The 20,266-nt window shown below is 33.8% G+C and overlaps 1 protein-coding gene across 3 annotated transcripts; it reads right to left on the bottom strand.

Moving 5' to 3' along the window:
* Positions 1–1,193: 1,193 nt before the first annotated feature.
* On the bottom strand, positions 1,194–18,373 carry LOC118204375 (uncharacterized). Of its 3 annotated transcripts, none has more exons than XM_085816375.1 (3): positions 18,277–18,371; positions 11,059–11,248; positions 1,194–1,543 (listed from the first exon to the last, which is right to left on the bottom strand). In XM_085816375.1, exons 2-3 carry the CDS (start codon positions 11,242–11,244, stop codon positions 1,505–1,507), a joined length of 225 nt encoding a protein of 74 aa, XP_085672501.1. In that variant the 5' UTR covers positions 11,245–11,248; positions 18,277–18,371; the 3' UTR covers positions 1,194–1,504. The 3 variants fall into 3 exon arrangements, 2 of the variants coding, with proteins under 2 accessions (XP_085672501.1, XP_035232595.1); XM_035376704.2 differs by lacking the exon at positions 1,194–1,543 and adding an exon at positions 8,459–8,847; XR_015041028.1 differs by lacking the exons at positions 1,194–1,543; positions 11,059–11,248 and adding an exon at positions 8,459–8,847 and having other exon boundaries at positions 18,277–18,373.
* Between the last annotated feature and the right edge of the window lie 1,893 nt (positions 18,374–20,266).

Consider the following 20,266-nt stretch of genomic DNA (forward strand, 5'->3'; position numbering starts at 1 on the left):
TATCAGATAAGAAATATACTAATAACACTTACATAAGTCTCACTCTGTTTAAAAATTATGCAATATATTGCGCATCAAGTGAGCTTTTACGATCGTATTTTAGTGAAGTACTTTCACAGTTTTCCAATAAGACATGTTAGCTCACACTAGTATACATATCGCCTACTATCATTTCCAGGTCTATCCATTCAAATCTTTTATTACATGGAAACTCACCTTAGCGGCACTTCATTCATTCGAAAAATATCCAAATAAAATAAGTTTAGATTACATTTTATTTCTCCTTAGGGTTTTTTTTTTTTTTTTTTTTTTTTTTTTTTAAATACCTGCGTATTTTAGTACAAGTATTTTCTTTTTTATGTTAATTCGCTTTATGCCACTTAGCTTCTCCGAAAGATTTACTTTAATATTGTAGAGGTATGCCTTAATTACGTTCAGAATATTAGTGGAATGTAAAGGCAATACTAGTACACACTCTTCATCTTAAAAAGGCTTCCAAAATTTCGGATTTTGTCAATTTCAACTCAGTCTAATTTATTCCCAATGTTATCAGATTCATTGTTACCTTTTTTTGAAACACAGTTAAAAATTAATATTTAAAATAATGTTTTTTCTTTGGAAGATTATCATTTCCCTCTGAGGAAGCCGTTTCTGTATCTTATTTTTAGAGTATTTAATTATATTATAACATTATTTTACATTAAAACAGCTTAAAATGAAGCTTTGTAAATGAAGTATTTTAAAGGAAAAAAAAGAGATTTTCACTCTTTTCGAATTATTCCTGAAGAATTTTAATTAAACAAAATTGACACATTAAAGCATATCACTGAGTTCAGATGCCCGATGCAGGGTAAATTAATTTTAGTTTTCATTGAGTAAAAATGGATTCGTGAGCATTGTACACGAAATGAAACATTCCAAACAACTTAATCTATTTGGCATTCACAGTTTCTTTTCTCAAATAGATTAATGGTACTTACTAAGTGAAAAATATTGTTTGGCTGTCACTGAAGGCTAAGGTTAATTAATTCAGTGATTGGGTTATGCCACAGTGAAAATTTAGTTATCCCTAGCTGATTAAAGGTTATGAACATATGAACTAGATGAATCGTAAATTATTCTCAGGCTTATACAAGGAGAAATGGTAGTATGTGATTTTTAATAAACTAATTAGAATACATGCAAACGATTCACTAAACAATTAAAATTTAACTTTTGTTATATAGACCTTCAATTAAATTTATTTATACTTATTTCAAACGTCTTAAATGTCCAATAGGAAAACAATGTCCAGTAGGAAACTATTGGATATTGGACACTTCAAGTCACAAAAATATTTTATATACATAATCTATCACAACTGGTGAGTTTAAATCCAAATGAACGGGATGGCTGCATAAGCTTTTCGTAATCTTGGCAAAATGTAAGACGATCCGTTCCGTTTGCCGTTGCGTTTAGCTTGCAAAGCTGCAAGCTGTATACCGGCTATCTTCATTTAGTTGCTTCATGTAGCGATGCAGGGATAGAAATGCCTAAGTGAGTCCTAGAGACAAGATATAATACATAAAATAAAAATTTTTCTCATAATCTGGAAGACTATATACACAATATTTAGAACCATTTGCTTTGCATTAAGTAAGTGATTAGGATGAAGTCAAAATCATGCTATAAACATATATTCAGCTGAGATTTTGGACAGAGCAGATGCGAAAGCACATTTAAGCTTTATATAGAAAAGGTTTGGTTATCGCTAAGCATGAAAGCAGCAAAAGAGCGAAGATGGCGGCCCTCATAAAGAATCTCGTAGTTGAAAAGTTCAAAGTGGTTCATTATATTATATTACATTCTTCTGCTTCCTGATACAGGGTGACAAATATTGAACTATATGAAGTAAAACCGTCATAAATTCTGAACGGTTTGTGTTATGAAGTTCAAACTTCGTGGTTGGCCGCAGGGCATGATGGGAACTAATATGCGCATGTGCACGCAACTTGTTATGGTCGACCATTTTCAAGTGAAAACTTCACGGTACAGCGTGCTTGAACGTATAGCGCAATCTAAAAGTCTGTGCATCCTCAAAGAGTGACTGTATGATGTGCAGTGTCCAGTCACGGAATAATCGGTGCGATATTCGTTGATGGCACGGTGACTACTGAACGATATGTTTAAGTTTTGGAAAATGATTTCATCCCCATTATCCAAAGCGCCACTGATTTCGACATGACGTGGTTCATACGAGACTGAACTCGACCCCATCGGACCAAGAGAGTGTTTGATGTCTGGTGAAGTACTTTGGAGACCGCGTTGTGGCTTTGGAGTACAGAGACACAAGTGGAATGTGCCTCGCTCGGCCGCCATATTCTCCGGATCTGAACACGTGACTATATTAAAGACAATGTCTACAGAAATAACACAAAATACATTTGCTGAGCAGAAAACTGCCATTCAGGAAGTCATCGACAGGGTCGATGTTCCGACACTTCAGCGATTAACAGAATTTTGCTATTCGTCTGCACCACTTCATAGTCAAAGATTGCAGGCATATCGAACATGTTCTAACCTAAATCCGAAAATCTGTAGTGACATTTACATGTTGGTTAAAGTTTGTGCACTCAGTAGTTTTTAAATATTTTACTTTTATTTTGTATACTAGTTCAATAATTGTCACCCTGTAGAAGCGTTCATTGAGTTTTGAGAAACTTCGCCACCGGTTCGATCTTAAAGCCGTCGTGAAGATATTTGTTGCGTACATAGGAATGAGTATTTGTAATAATGCGAAGATATATGCTTTGCACCACTTGAAGCTTCTTAAGTTACACTGGTGTGCAAAAATTAAGGACGAAGTCGAAAAATTAGCATATCAGCTGAACGAAGAGGCAGAGCGGACAGAAAGACCAATCAGGAGATTAAGTAAGGTGATGTACGGTAGCACATGCGCAGGTATGCAGGTAGACGTAATGGGGGAGTGTCTGAGTAGTATAAAGCATGTTGTCAGTGTAAGATCAGTATTTCTGGCAAAGAGATTGCACGCCGTATAGCAGTTAAAATCACACCGAGTTGTTGTCTCAGCGAGAAATAGCGAATAATCAATCTGTTAGACGACATCTGGATGCTTTTACTCGAGGTTGAATCATTGGGAAGTTGGAGGAAGGCCGCAGTGTGACAAGTGTTGCTGCAGAGTTAGGAATTGCTCACAGCATCGTTTCACGACATTGGAGACAATTTCAAACTACAGGAACAGCTATCCGGGGGTTTAGTAGCGGTCGTCCACGAGGAACCACACCCGCAGATGAGCGGTATATTCCCTTACAGGCCAGAAGAAACAGGCGGCAGACAGCGGTAGAAATCGCTAGACACACGACACAGGTGACTGGACGACCGATATCGCGTTTTATCGTGGCCAGAAGACTGCACGGTGGTGGTCTGTTTGCACGACGCCCTGTACGGTGTGTACCTCTAACGCCTGCCCATCGGAGAAGGCGTTCTCTCTGGTGCCGGGAACACCGGAATTGGAGAGACAATGAATGGGGACGAGTACTTTTTACAGATGAGAGCAGATTCAGTCTGAGTAGCGATTCTCATCGCATACTCATCTGGAGAGAGCGGGGAAGCCGCAATCATCCCTCGAACATCATTGAAAGGTACAGGTATGGAGGTGGCGGTGTTCTCGTTTGGGGAGGCATCATGCTTGGTAGTCGTACAGACCTTCACATCTTCGACGCAGGTTCAGTCAATGGGACCCGTTATTGTAACGAGATTCTTCTTCCATATGTGCGTCTTTTTAGAGGCGCTATGGGTCCGCAGTTCCTTTTCATGGACGACAATGCACCATGTCATCGCACAATAGCTGCCGAACAGCTCTTAGAGAGTGAGGACATTGAACGTATGAATTGGCCGGCACGATCTCTGGATCTCAATCCCATCGAGCATGTATGGGATTTTCTAGGCAGACGCTTGGCAGCTCGTACCTTACCACCAGTAACGATTCCGGAGCTTTGATTGGCGCTGCAAGACGAATGGGCAGCAATGCCTCAACAACTCATTGACACCCTCATTCTCAGCATGGGCAGACACTGTGAAACCTGCCTAGCAATCCGGGGAGATCACATCCCCTATTAAAGACCGGATGTTTCTTGCTGGACACCCATCACAGGGATGTTTCGGCTTTCAGTCGCATTGCGGTCCATGCTACTTTTTCAATAAAGCTTCTTTTTATCCCTCTGATTTCTCTTTTAGTAAGTGTTGCTTACATTACTCATGTCCTTACGTATTGGAGATCTTACGGTATTAAATGTGTTGATTTGGAAAGCTTTTGTACAAAGTTATATTGAAAAAACCGTCTGGTCCTTAATGTTTGCACACCAGTGTACTTATGGGAGATAGTTGTCCATGCCAGAGAAGCGCAAGTCATGACTGGTCTGATAACGGAGAGGTCTCTTTTTGGTAATGTCCAGTGAAGAGTATTTCCCAATAATTGGGTATAAGCATTTGATGATTTTAAGTGCCCTGTCACGCACATTATTAACACAATGTGTCCAAGTAAGACGGTCATTAAATAAAACATCAAAATATTTGGCCTGGGAAACCACCGGAACAATTTCGTTGAATAAAGAAAGTTGTTTTTTGATCGGAGGGTTCCTTTAGCGCAATATGAGTCAGTTTCTGTTTATTGAGACTTTTGTAAAGGTCTCACGAGGAGTTAATTCGAATAATGGAAACGATCGTTTGCCTCATAGAGATTTATTCGAAATTGCGTGCAGTCTCGTATATAGCAAGAAAAAATTAAATATGAAGGCAAGCCATTTCCTTTAAGGGTTTCTATATACAATCTTACCACGATTTTGCATAAAACATCCCCCCTTTAAGTTTGTCCCATGATCTGTGAAACTCTATATAATCTTACCATAATTCAGCATAAAACATAAGCGAAGCATCGAGACTTCGATTACAAAGTGCAAAGTATGTCAGCTATTCCCCATCGATGGTGAAAGGACAGTTGATGCCAGCTGAAAAAGTGACGACCTTTCTCAAAATGTCTTTGGTATTTCATAAAATGCTTTAATTCTTAAAGGAATAAAGTCCTGAAATTTCTCTTCTTATTGCGCCTCACTTCAGTAGGAGAGATCATGAGGGAACAAAACGCGGTTTTAGAAATTAAATAGATTTTTAGCTGTCAGGCTAAAATAAATTTAGTATCCAAATGCCCATCTTTTCAAAAAAGTTTTGTCTCTGAATTAAAGGTACCTGCGTGATTACGCTCGAAATCTGCAGAATGTTTTCAAAATCTACGCCAAATTTTAAGCATTGTGATCAGCTTTTATTCTTGTCGGTTTGTAATTCGGTTTGTAATTAACCTATAATCAGCCCAGTCTGCTAGTCTAACATATTATAGCTCTAGCTAGTTCTTAAACCTATTATACTTCAAAAAATTTAAACCATTCAGGATACTTACATATTTTTCCATGGAGCACGAAAATTTGCAGAAATTTCACAAACATTCTGGTTGAAGTTTAAAGGAATATTTCGCTCTTCATTTAGTTAGATAATCAATGGATACAAATTACAAATACAGGCTATAAAATTCTTAAATATGTGATTTTAACGAAAGCTTCCAGCCACAGCAAATATTGTCTGCGCATACAGCTCATGTAATCTTATTTCATCAAACTATTTTCGTCAGTTGAAAGAAAGACTTGCTTTAGAGCACTGTGTTGTGAAATATGCAAAATATATTATTTTTAATTACAAGGTGTTCGAAATGGAACAATTACGCTTCCAGATTAGAACCATCATTTATTTCCAGTTCTGTTGCAAAACGTCAGCTGTAAAATGTCACCAAATCATGTGTTAGCTTTAGGCACTAATGTTGTATCATATGACACTGTGAAGGTTCGGTACCGAAGGTTTAAAAACAAGGTTATGATATTATACCTATTGGTGTTAATGATAACTATTGATGTTAATGAGACTTGCTTGCCAGAACTTGTGATCAAGAAGATCACTAAGAAAAAGGTCAGTATACAACCACTCGAAAGCCTGCTACGGAGTTAGACATTAGTGCCATGCCCATTAGTCACGCTATATATCGCATAAAATTGATGTACAAGTCCAATCGCTGGGTCCTGCATGAACTAACTCAAGCACATAAGGATATTGTTCGTGCCTGCATTTGTCTGCTCGAATATGAATACAGGGACAAACTCCTGGACCGGATAGTCACTTGCGATGAAAATTCAATTTACTTCAACAACACAGCCCAAAAAGGGGGTTGTTCTGCACCTGGTGAGCATCACAAAGCGCAATTTCACCAACAAAAAAGTCATGCTTTGTATCTGGTGGGACTGCCATGGTATTATGCATAAAGAGTATCAGGGAAAAATTAAAAACTCTCGAAAGTAAGGTGTACAGCGAGATTTAGTCAGTATTGACGCTGCTATTAAAGAAAAACGTCGAACTGAGTTCCCGCGCAAAACCGTAATGTTCCATCAACATAATGTAACAACAGATGTGTCTACATTAACTGGCTGGACTCTAAGGACTCGAATCGGATTTTTTGCCACACCCACCATACAGCCACGACATCTCTCCTTCGGACTTCTACCTTCTATTACACCTGCAGCTACATCTTGCTGGTGCTATCTTCCATTCTGCGCAGGACATTCAAAATGAGGTTGATCTCTTTTTGGACTTGCGGCCACCAAGTTTTTGGGCCAAAGGCTTTGAAAAACTATCAAAACGTTGGAAGAAAATCATAGATTTGGATGGTGATTACTATACGCACTAAAATTATTCCTTTAATGTGTTTTGCCCTAACTTTATTAAGAACCTGTTTTCGCGGAAAACTTTCGTTGCAACTAGATATAAGCTTAGACTTTTGACAGTGATTCCCATAAAAGTTTGAAATTAATTATACTTAATTTATCTTTCTTTACAAAAACGAAGTAAAATTATCGAGGAGTAATTGGGATTAGATAAATGGAAAAATCTTACAAGTGTATTGCGATATGACACTTATCCATTATTAGCCCTTAATCACCCTCTTTGGCAACAGCTTTCGTTTGTCAAAAACAGTCAATAATAAAATATGCAAGTACCCCATTATATTTTATTTCAGTCTCGCAAAAATATTCTACGCATGTTTTGCATCATTCTTCTTTACAGTTTATGAGTATTTACATAGGCAACAAAAATTCATTTGAAAGCAAATTTATTGTCATGTGTTCCATAATGAAGCAGGAGATTCACTTTTTGAATAGAGAATTTTGAAAATTTTGTACGCTTGTATGGTCTTTTTCCAGTATGAATGGCTTCATGATTTCGAATATTAGTAATGTTACTGATGTAAGATGCTGTAATGCTTGAATATGTTCTGTAATGCTTGAAATATGTTCGTATAGCTGTAGACCGACCTCCTAAGAACGGAAAAAGTAACTATCGTATTGGAAATACGCAGTAGATTCTAATATCTACTTTATAATCGTATATTATCTCTGCTTAGACAACCATTCATTATTTTTAGACTCATCGCATGCACAACTGCTGCTTTTTATTAAAAAGAGAACTAAGCATATCGATACTTTTGATAACTGTAGCAACAATATGAGCCTGTTTCTGTTTATTAAGACTTTTATAAAGTTCTCGCGAGGAATTAATTGAAATGGAACTATTGACTGTATCAGATTTTTTCGAATTGCGTGGAGTCTCGTAGTAACAAGAAAAAAATTAAATATGAAGGCGAGCCCTTTTCTTTACGATTTTCTGTATACAATCTTACCACAATTTTATAAAACATAAATGAAGCATCAAGACTTCGAAATCGATTTAAAAGTGCAAAATATATCAGTTATTCCTCATGGATGGGCGAAAGGGAAGTCTGTCATCCGAAAAAGCGGCGACTTCTCAAAATGTCTTTGGTATTTCATCAAATTGCTTCAATTCTTAAAGAAATCAGGTTTTAAAAATTGCCTTCTTATTGCGCCTCCCCTTAGTGGAAGAGATCATGAGAGTCACAAAATGCTATTAAATCGTTAAATTTTTAGCTGTCAGGCTAAAATAAATTTACTATACAAGTGCTCGTCTTTGAAAAACATTTTTTTGCCCTTAATTAAAGGTACCTGTATGATTATTCTTGAAATATGTAGAATTTTTTTCAAAATCTACGCCAAATTTTGATCATTGATTAGATTTTATTCTTGTCGGTTTGTAATTAACCTATAATAAGCACAATCTGCTCGTCTGTAAGCCGATGTATTACTACTTGTGAAAAGCTTTGCATTAAAAGAAGTTATTGCCAGTTTTCTAATAAACAATTCATTTTTATATGCTATTAACATTTAAACCTGGAAAATTAATAAATTATCGAATTGACTGTGTTTAGAAAGAATCAATTGTAATGTAATTTATATCAGATGGCACCAGAGTAAAATTTTAGTATTTTGAACATAACTAAACATTGCATAATATAAAAATTTTTAATTTTCACATCAAGTGTAAAATATACAGCATTCTAAAAACATTTTTCAAATATAAAGTTTAAAACGTCAAAAATTATTAAAACTTAAAATCAAGTTTTAAAAATCCAGCTATTCATAGAGTTAAATTGAGACCGGGAGGGCTTGTACTTGAGGGCATTGCGTCTAGTTCATACAAAAGTAACTGAAGTGATACTGCTAAGAAGAAAATACCAGTCCAGAAAAATAGTACACCGACGAAAATTTTCGAGAAATATAGGAAGAGCAGGCCACACATAAGGCAGAAAATACCCAGAAAAGCTGCAAATACAATCACGGGGGCTAACACTATGCATAATGCCACCTGATCCATGAAAGATCTTCTGCGAATAGACATCTGAAACAAAATTATTAATATAATTATGATTATTTTAACTAATATACGACATTTGGAAATATGTCTTAAGGTGTTTATTTTCAGTAAAATTTTAGTAATTCTTACTCCTAAAGTTCAGGAGTCGTAACATACAAGTTCAAAATGATTTAGAAATAATTCAATCATAAAAATGACATAGTTTAGGAATCTTATTTTTACTTTATCTTAATCAACATTAAGCAAATTTCTTAATATAGATTTGATTTTGAATTTTATAGCAATTCATTAAAATCGCTGTACTAGTGGCAAACAATGTGCAGTGATTTTCGGGATCGACCATATTGATAGCACTTTACAAATAGCAGAAAGTCTTGTCCAGGCGTTTTGCACTATAAAAAGGAAGTACACTATAATTTAACCATAAGCCCAACTGAGGAGGTGAAAAATCTCGCGATTGCTTGCAAATAATAAGTAAGAACAAAAATAAAATTAATCATTCTGCTGCCAAACCACCTCATCATATGCCCATAAATTGGGAGACTTTCTGAAAATTATTAAAGTGCTCTTGTTGAAGGAACTGAAACAATATCTTGCATTCTTATTGCTTTTGACTCCTCCAATAATCGTTATTTGGTGCGTAATTTTAATTCAAAATGCTCTTTTACTCTACAGTGCTCCCACTCCTATTTTTCGAAATGAAACTGCTGATGACATAGTATTCACCTAAATCACTTTTTCTGCAGTACTGCACATTATGGACTTTTATAAAACCCTTTGATAATCTAATTTTGATTGAACCTTATTTAAAATCATTTCATTTTTGCAACAAAGAATATTTCAAGTTGGTATGATTAAAATGCAAGTATTTTTAGAAGTAGAATTTAGAAGTAGAATTTTTAGTAGTAGTAGAATTATTCAACAGTTTAAAATATAAGAATGAAAATTAAATCTTGCACACAAAAAAAAAGGGAGGCGGGACAGTTCTATAATCTTTGGTTCTACTGGATAAATTAACGAAATTTGCGTTTTTCATGCCTCAAAAGCGCAACTTTGGATAGATATTAGATCTATATCATTGTTCTAACATAGGTATTTTGGCATAAAATCGGACTCTTTCTAAAATGGCATACCGATTGTTTTCCATATTTCGATTCTAGGACTTAAATTATACGAAATATTAAATTTTGTGAAATTTAGTGGCCAACTTGCAGAAATATTAAAAAGTCAGTCTCTGCGCACTTTTTTCCAATTTGCTCCAAGAATAATTCACTTAGCGAAATACTTAATCTATAGCAGCCTATTTCCTTTTCGCTTTTTTCATAGTGCACGAGCAGAAAAAAGGAAGAAAGCAGAAAAAATTAAATAATCAATGGATCATCATTCATTCTTTCAAATAATTTTAACAAAGTGCGTAAAGCACATTTGGCGTTACTATTGCTTATAACCAAAATGCCAAATCTCAAAATACTCCAGTCTATAAATTTACGTACATCTTTGGAAATTTTGAATAAAAGCTAATTTTTTGCAGGTATACCTAGAAATACATCAATTTTAAGATGTTAAAAATTTTACAGTTTATAGTTCAGAAATCTTTTCGAAAAATTTATATAAATTAATAAAAAATACAAGTTTTAAAGACAAATCAGGAAATAACTGCGAATTTTTTTGGATTCAGCTTAAATTTCGAACTATGAAAGAAGGAATCAAGTAAGCTTTTTTTAAAAAAAGAGGCAAATATATAACAAATTCAATTAACATTGAGGAGCTAAAATTCCAAGAGTTAATTTTTAAAAACTACTCCTGTGATTTTTTACAAAACTTGTAATTTTGGCATAATCTGAGTTGTAGAATCGAAATACGGAAAAAAACTGTCGTATGCCATTTCAGAAACGTCCAGTTTTATGTCAAAATACCCATGTTGGTACAATGCTATATATAAATCTAATATATATATATCTTAAGTCACCCTTTCAAAACAAGAAATGAAAGTTAAATTTTGTCAATCACCCCAGTAAAACGGAAGATGCAGACTGTCTTCTTTGTGCAAGGTGTACAAAAAAGTATTACTCATAGTTGCTAGGTAGGGAGACTGAAATTTGCATTTAAAACGTAAGTCCTCAAACTGCTGCCGAATTAATTAGTGCCACAAATTAAACTTCGAATAATTTAAATTTTAAACTTGTTCATATTTTACCTTTACCGAATGGCATTTTTCGTTACACATTTACTTACCGTTTGTATTAAATATAAAACTTGAAAAATCAAGGTGACTGCCATTAAACTAGTAACAGTAGCAAGCGCTTTTTCCAATAAATTTGACCACATAGCATGTTGATTCGCAAATAATTCACAAATTGCAAAAATAGCAAAAATAAGGCCTTTGCCCACTCGTCTTATTGTCCTCTCGTTCCAATCCATTTTTCTGAAAATATGTTAAGCTAATTTATAAAAGTTAACATCTATTAAATAATCAATGATCATCAAAACAAGTAAAAACATAGCGGGTTCTACAGAAAGTATAAATTATTCTTTACAGCATCATGTAAAGAAAGGGGAAGTTAAGTTCTTTGAATAAGTTTTATACTAACCCTTTTAATTTTATTGTCGTATCCAAATATTTTTGTAATAAAATCGCTTATTCTTTCAAAACTTATAAATTAAATTCATTGATTTATGGAAAATTTCAAAATATTCATTTGGTGAATTTAGGTATAGCATTACAACAGCAATTGTTTCTTATCTGCAGAATAAATACTTTCTTGGTTTAATAGAAATTTTAGAAACAGTCCGAATTGAGCTTTACTTATTCATTATTTACGTTTGCACATTTTATGCAGACGTTCATGAAAAAAGGATAATTTTTTCCCCAATTTTCATTAATAGCGTTTAAGTTCAAAATTGCTTCATTTAGAAACGTTCCTGTCGTTCCGAAAATTTGTAGTGCAATTAACTGGAGAATTCCTGGTACTTCATTGACTGTATCTATACAGTAATAATATAATTCACTATATCTATACAATATATAAGGATCGAAAACTGCCTGTACTATTGAGATACTGATGATACTTCAAACTGAAATAATTTTTCTACTTTATATTAGGTAAAAAGTCAACACGATGACAGGAACTGAAAGAAGCTTTTGTTGATATTTTGATTTCGATATGTTGATATTCTTTGTCATATTTTATCTATAGCATATTCTCAACCTGAAAGTTATTTTTTATATTTATTCATAAAAAATTTAAATAAAATATTTTTAGTCACAAAATAAAATTTCATTTTATATTTATTATTTTACTAGTCAAAATTTAATTTTTTAAAAACCAACAAATATTTATACATGTATCACTGAATGTCAGTAAGCGTTCAGCATAAAACAAATTCATTCACAGCATATTCATCATGAAATAGTTAATCATCGCAGAAATGGGGATATTGTATGTATCACTCTAATATTAATTCAGATTTTCTGGTCTTTTGTTCTAATATAGTAGAGACTCGGAATGGCACCTGCACATAAATACAAAATGGTTTTAATTTTTAAATACTATTGAAGCCAATGAAATATTTTATAATTAGAGTTATATTTAATATAGTACTTCGTTAAAACCAAGAATGTGAAATTTTCATACTCAGGTTTTTCAAATTTTCAGGTGAACACATCAATTTTATTTTAATACAATTATTTTCCTTATCTACAAATTATTACACCTTTATAGAAAGTTCCTTCAGTTAAAATTCTCAATTTTCCCGTGCGTTTTCGAATGGCCATTATAGAGTGTAATATTAGAGTTTTGTGCCGATTTTATCAAATTTTGCCCAAAAATATTAACCTTTTCTCTTTGTTTCAAAGCATTTGTTGTTTTCTTATAACGGTTTCTAAGCAATTCTACAAGCATTATTATTTAAATCGGACATAAACATTCGGATAATCGTTATCCAAGAAAAAACTAATATTCAGAACTTCACGTTTTATAGCAGCATACTTCTGCTTTAAAAATTACTTTTAACCGACAGACTTTTAGCGTTAGTTCTAATTCATTTTTCATTGTTGAGTGTGTATGCCACATTACTTTCCAATCAAACTAAAAATGCTCTAATATAGTTACCGCACTATAGCGCTTTCAATGTAGCATTTTGCGGTAAAATTTTAGGGCTTTAATTCGATGTTAAGTTAATTTCTAGTAAACTTCGGCATTTAGTAAAATATATTGAAGATTAGCATATTTATTTAAATCTATTCTGAACTTAAATGTAAATTTGGCGTATACAGGAGAAATTATTTCCTTGTTCAAATAAACAGTTATTTCTTAATGCAAGTTAGCTAAATCTCGATTTCAAAAACTTCTTAAAGGTATTGTAAATGGTCCATTAATCTTCCATGAAACAATCTTTCAATTTTGTGATACAAAGTATCAATTTTCCTGCAGATGGTTTTTCATTTTAACGTCAAAAATAAAATTAGTTTTATGTTCAAAATAACAGTTTAAATTGATTCAGTATTATTTGAAAAGTATAAAATAACTAAAATTACGTTTTGATTTCCTGGGGAGAAAAGAATTTAGAGATATATAGGAGTTTCATTTCCGCATCGTTATCACACGCACTTGCGTATTTCCCTTTATATTCTTCATATTCATTAAATCAACCTAGCGAAGAAAAGTGAAATTCTTTTATGCAAATTGTTTAACGTTTAACAGATGTGACAGAAATCGTTTTACGTAACTGATTCTACAGGCCCACAGAAAATTTCAAGGAAGTTCCGGCCCACCAGCGGCAGAGCGGTAAAGCCACTGAACACTGGTAGTTCAATCAGGGGTTCGAATTTCGGGGAATGGACTGGCTGCATGGGTGTTTTCCCGTGGGTAACATGTATCCAGTTTTTCTCAGAACTGTAACCAGTTTCCCTTAGAAAGCTTTTCACGAAGCCATCGCTCCCCCGGGGCAGATAACCTCGGGTGCTTTGCCATAATTAAATAAACCAAACAAGCAATTTTCTAATATCTGGACTAACTGAAGCCGATGCCCATAACAAGCTGTTTAATTTTGTCGTCTTTTCTGTAGGTGTCGTTAGGTTATTTGTCAGTGCGCGGATTTAGGAGACACTTTTCTTATTCAGTACAAGTTCATAGGAGCGGCCCAGACGGTATAGTGGTTAGGGGAGCCTGACTGAGTGCCGCCTGAGATAACCACTGACCTGACTGTTGTAAAATCTTAGTGTTAATAGTCATCTTGGCAGAAGGGATTATTTCTTCCGTATAAAAATCTAAATATTACATGGGCATACAAGGCCTGTGTATAAGCTTAGATATGTTCTTACAAACATTATCTTGTATAAGTTACATGTGATAAAATCATGACAGTTTCGTGCACATTTAAACATCATCTGAATTCATTCATATTTACAATATTTTTATAGAGATAATCAAAATAAACTTCTAATTCATTTACACATTGACTGGATTTTCAATGTCATTTTTAACTGCTTTACAATATAATTTTTAACAAGTACATACAAAATGGACAGTAATAAGCTTAAGTTACAATAGTTTTTGCTCTTATAGTCCTGTTACTATTCTCCGGGATGAACTATTTTTCTAATGTCGATTTTCAGTTATCTGGCTTAAACTGGGTGCGGAGTTATGCGACTCAATTTTCTGGTACTTTAGCTGAATTGCTTGGAAAAGTTCCAACTGCTATTAAAGTTGTAGTATCTCTTAGTACCTTGCTGAAAGCATAGCCTGATCATCTCTATCTTAGTTTTGCCCTGCTTGTTGCCGCATGTATTCTCCGCCCACTGCGGCCAGTATTCACTGCTTGGCTTTTTTAAATGCAATTTATTGGTTTGTGGGCAGTTGAAGTAGTGATCTGCATCACCTACCGTACCACATTCACACAATTCTGATGCTCTTAAGATAATTTGCCGAATCTCTTAAGATAATGTGGGAAGGGACCATGGCCAGTGTAGAATTGAGTTTGTGCTCCGCTACATGTTTTAATTGAGCATGTAACTTTCGGAAAGAACGTGTAGGTTTTCCTCCCTGTGCTTTCCCCTTCTCATATTTTCTTTCATTCTTGTAAAAGGCTATTGGGCGTGATTTTTTTTTAAATAGCACTGCGGCCCACTTGCTGCCTTTCTGGGTTCGAATCCCGGAGAAGACATGGTTGTAACTGTCCGTCCCTTCATAAAAAGCAATGGTGGCTCACCTATTGGGTGCCTCCATAACAGAGATCACCACATCTAGCCTTAATATAGATCAATGGACTCTGTTACAAAACTGTAACTGTTAACAATCTGCCATTGGAAAAAAATTAAAAAAACAACTTCATATGAAGGCGGAGAAATCTGTTGCGATTTTCATATGCTTGCTAGATATCACGAAGTCTGTTTAATCGATCTGCTGAATTCTAAAATACATTTCGAAGCCTGTAAATTATTGGCGGGTGACAACCAACGCTAAATCCTGAATTGGTTTGATTTGTCTGATTATGCCAAAACACGTAAGGTGTATCTGCCTATATGGATAGTCTTCATGAATCTGCCTTCATGGAGGCCTTTCTAAGGGAAGCTGGTTCATTACACATGGTAGAAACCACGAAAACGCCAACACATTCAACTCGTTCGCCAGGATTTGACCCCAGATCGAATTACCAGCATTCAGCGACTTTTGCTGCTCTACCGTTGGAAAGCCTACCGTAGTTTCAAATTATATATTTAATTATAACATAGTATTTAATATAAAAGATGAAAATTTAATTTCGTTGCAAGTTAAAAATTCAATTAACTGATGTTTCAAGCCGAAGTGAAATTTGTAAACCGACATGATTAAGTTCCTACAAGTTAAAATTTTTCATTTTACGCAATACATTTATCGATTTCAGCAATATTCAGGCTTAGCAGCGACCAAGCGGTGAAGTCGCTGAATACTGGTAGTTCGGAGAACTTCAAATACAAACTTCGAGTTCCAAAGAACGAGCTGGCTGCATGGGAGTTTTCGTGTTTTCCCCCATGTGTAACACATGCATACTAGACAATTTCTTTGGAAAATCCTCCATGAAGGCATCCCTCCCATCAGGCAGATAGTTCGCTAGTACTTAATAAATAAATAAACCAAACCAATAATATGTATTGGCATTTGGCGTAGTTTTTCGAATAAGATTAGTTTTCCATATTAGCTTCTGCAAATTTTGCTGCCATTCCTCCAATAGATGAGTTCCCCCCCCCCCAAGTCATTTTTTATTTGATACATTGCGTTTCCTTTTAGCCTCTTATGAAGAGCTGTCCAGATTTTCAATATCAGAGGCATTTCAAACATTTGCAGTCGTGTGAAAGCCAGTATCAAGGATGGTATTAATGGTTATTTACCTAATCGTATACCGAACTGTCCCAATTTCAGAATTTCGAAAGGTATTCCAGAATATCTTCACATATTGTTATAATATTTATGTCTATTCGTTTTGAAGTCAAATTACGAATTCACGACATGGTTGCTGCAGAGACTTTATATTAAATTTTCTGCCGCAAAATACGTTAACATGGGAGCAAGTTTAGGAATTTAGCTTATCACTAAATTTTTACAAATTGCAGTTAAATAAATTCAATGTACTTTAGTAAGTAGCATAATTTTACAAAAGCAAATTCTTAATGTAAGATTTACTGAAGATATTTCGATTATAATTTTACTATAATTTTTAAAAGAAATTTCTGGCAGCTTCCATTTTTCACTCAGTGCCAGTATAGAAATACTTTTAATCTGTTATGAGAGTAAGTTAATTCATTCGAAAATATTTTCTAACAAGTCATTTTTATTCGCCATAAGGATTTTGTTATATTCCACAGCGTTCTTTTAGCACTCATCCTAAACTTCTAACCTATATAATTATGTCTTGTATTTTATTAAAGAACATTAACAACTTCAATTATTCTTGCGAATTGATTTTGCAGTATGTAGCAAAATATACATTTCTTAATCAGGAGTTCTCAATCCACTTCGGTGACCCATTTCAAAAACTGCATTTTATTGAGAACTGGCACATTTATTTTCACATTTCCTTATATATTAAGTTTGGGAAGTCTTTTTCGTGCATTCAAATTCAAAAAGGAAACTATACGATATTTCTTTAAACCTATATCTCTTTGTGTTAACCGAGTAAATGCACTACTTCTATTACACTGGGAAAATATTCACACTTTACTAATACACGTTTTTAATTAAAAATTAAATTCTAATAACATTTCAAAAATTTAAGTAGCTCGTCATGCTAATCACATCGAAGTATGTAAAATTACAGCAGGCGATTTCAAATTATGTTTATGCAACAAATGAAAGCTACAAAGATTTTTTTTTTTTTTTTTTTTTTCCCAATTATGAAACCAGGATTTGTCAAAATTGAGTGATATTTGTTTGGGAAAACATCCACTCGTCAAAATTTTATCAACTACTCCAATAGAAAAGTTATTAAATAAAATATTCATTTTCGAACATTGTTTTGAACAATATTTTGCGATTCATTTTTCAATCGCATGTACAGTTCAGGCCCAAATTAAGATGTTTAAAGGCCCCTAAGTATTTCAGAGAATTTTATGCTTCCATATATGCTTACGTCAGTTTTTCATTCCTTTTCTGTTTCGAACCCACCAGTGGCCGAGCGTAAAGGCTTTGAAGAGAGACTGTGATTTGAATCTCAGCGAACGGGCTGGCTGCATGGGCGTTTCGTAGTTTTTGCCATGTGGTAACGTGCGTGCGAGCCAATTTCCCATTTAAAATCTTCCACGAAGTCATCTTTTCCCTTAAGCAGCAGCTCTTGAGTGATTTCCCGTAATTAAATAATAATAGTTCTCTCTCGGTTTTGATTTAACTGCACCATGCATTCCACGATAAAACCGGCCCACCGACGGCCGAACGGTAAAATAGCTGAACACTGGTAGTTTCGATCTAGGTTCGATTCTAGGCGAACGGGCTGGCTGTACGGGCGTTTTAGTGTTTTTTTTCCTCCCCCCATGCGTAACGTGTATACAAGCCAGTTGCCCTTAAAACATTCTCCATGAAAGCTGCCCTCCCCTTAGGCAGATAACCCTTGATCATGAACAGAACTTCGGTGTCAAATTTTTATCTAGGCAGACTTATTTAAATTTTTAAAATTTTACAAGTAGCAAAATTACTTATTCAGCTCCAAGAAAACTAAAAGCAAAACATGCCTCCTTCATATCCGATGTAAAATCAAAGTCCGGTAGAATGATCCGATACTTAAAATACTACTAACTGAAATTTAATACTATGAAATTTTTCAATCTAAAAATTGAATTCTTAGAGACACATCAAAAAAAACTGAGTGCATGAAACCATTGTAATGAATTCAAGGAAGATGAAAATTATTCTTACGTGAATTATCTTAAATGTGTCTAAAAATATAAAATTATCAGATAAGAAATATACTAATAAAACTTACATATACGTCTCGCTGTGCTTAAAAATTATGCACTATACAGTGTATCAAGTGAGCTTTACGATCGTATTTTAGTGAAGTACTTTCACAGCTTTCCAACAGTCATTTTCAACAGTCCATTAGTATATATATAGCCTATCATTTCCAGGTCTATCCACTCAACTCTTTTATTACATGGAAATTCACCCTAGCGGCACTTCATTCATTCAAAAAATATCTACCTTAATATTCAATCAAAAAATATCTTAGCGTTTTCTACCTGCGTATTTTAATACAAGTATTTTCTCTTTTATGTTAATTCGCTTTATGCCACATAGCTTCTCCGAAAAGTTTACTTTAATATTGTAGACGCAGGGGTTCTTAACCGGTGATACGCAAGAGAAAAATGGGTGGTACGCAAAGAAGCAAAGTATTTTTAACTATTAAATTCAAAAATTAAAACCCCAACATCCTCATTGAATTTTTTTTTTCCTAACACTCGTAAAATTTATGCGATCTGAGCTTTGTTCAAGAGTGGTGGTGGTAGTAAAACTTTGTAGTGGTGGTACTAAAGGTTTTCAATTTTTGTTTAGATGGTACGCGTTAGTCAAAAGGTTGAGAACCGCTGTTGTAGAGGTATATGCGTGATTTTCGATATTCACACTCTAGCGAATAAAGTTATTGCCCAACTTAATCAACTACGTTGAGAATTAATTTAGAAGTCAAACAACAAAAATCAGAGTTATATTTGCAAATTTTCACAGTAAAACGTGCGAAATTTTGCAAATATAAGGCTGATTTTTGATGTTTGACTTCTAAATTAATGTTTGTTCGACTTGTTATTTATCTTAATTATATTGAGAATATTTGTGAGATGAAAAGGTAATACTTGTACACACTCTTCATCTTAAAAAGGCTTCCAAAATTTGGGGTTTTGTCAATTTCAACTCAGTCCAATTTATTTTCAATGTTGTCTGATTCATTTTTACCTTTTCTTGAACTCACAGATAAAAAATAATATTTACAATAACGTTTTTCCTTTGGAAGATTATCATTTCTCTCTGAGTAAGCCATTTCAGTAACTTATTTTTACAGTACTGAATCATGTTATATCCTTATTTTACATTAAAATAGCTTAAAATGCAGCTTTATTAATGAAGGATTAAAGGGGAAAATAAGGTTTGCACTCTTTTCTAATTATTTCTTAAGAATTTTAATTAAACATTTTGACAAATTAATGCAGATCGTTGAGTTCAGGTGCCCGATGGAGGGCAAATTAATTAGCGAATTAATTTTAACTTTTCGTTGAGTAAAAATGGATTTGTGTGCATTATACAAGAAAGGAAACATTCCAAAAGACTTCATTTATTTGGCATGCACAATTTCTTTTCTTAAATAGATTAATAGTACTTGCTAAGTGAAAAATATTGTTTGGCTGTCACTGAAGGCTAAGGTTAGTTAATTTAGTGATTGAGTTATGCCAAAGTGAAAATTTAGTTATCTCTAGCCGATTAAAGGTTATAAACATATCAACTAGAGGAATCGTAAATTATTCTCAGGCTTAGACCAATAGAAATGGTAGTATGTAATTTTTAATAAACTAATTAGAATACATGCAAACGGTTCACAAATTATGATTTATTTTATTTTATATATTTTATTTATATGCATGATTATTTTATATATTTTATTATTTTATTTATATGCATGATTATTTTATATATTTATTATTTTATTTATATGAAAATTTCCTTTTTGTTATACAGACCTTCAATTAAATTTATTTATACTTATTTCAAAATTTTTCGATTGGAGATTGTTTTTAAGTCACTTCAAAAAATATTTTATATGCATAATTTTTCACAACTAATGGGCTTAAATCCACGCAATTAGGCTAGCTGTATAAGCTTTTCGTAATCTTCGCAAATGTAAGATGATCCGTTCCATTTGCCGTTGACGCCGCGTCTAGCTTGCAAAACTGCAAGCTGTATACCGGTTATCTTCATTTGGCTGC

Source organism: Stegodyphus dumicola, chromosome 5, assembly GCF_044657685.1.
Source record: "Stegodyphus dumicola isolate Sdum_Otavi_A_Nest chromosome 5, ASM4465768v1".
Taxonomy (NCBI): Eukaryota; Metazoa; Arthropoda; class Arachnida; order Araneae; family Eresidae; genus Stegodyphus; species Stegodyphus dumicola.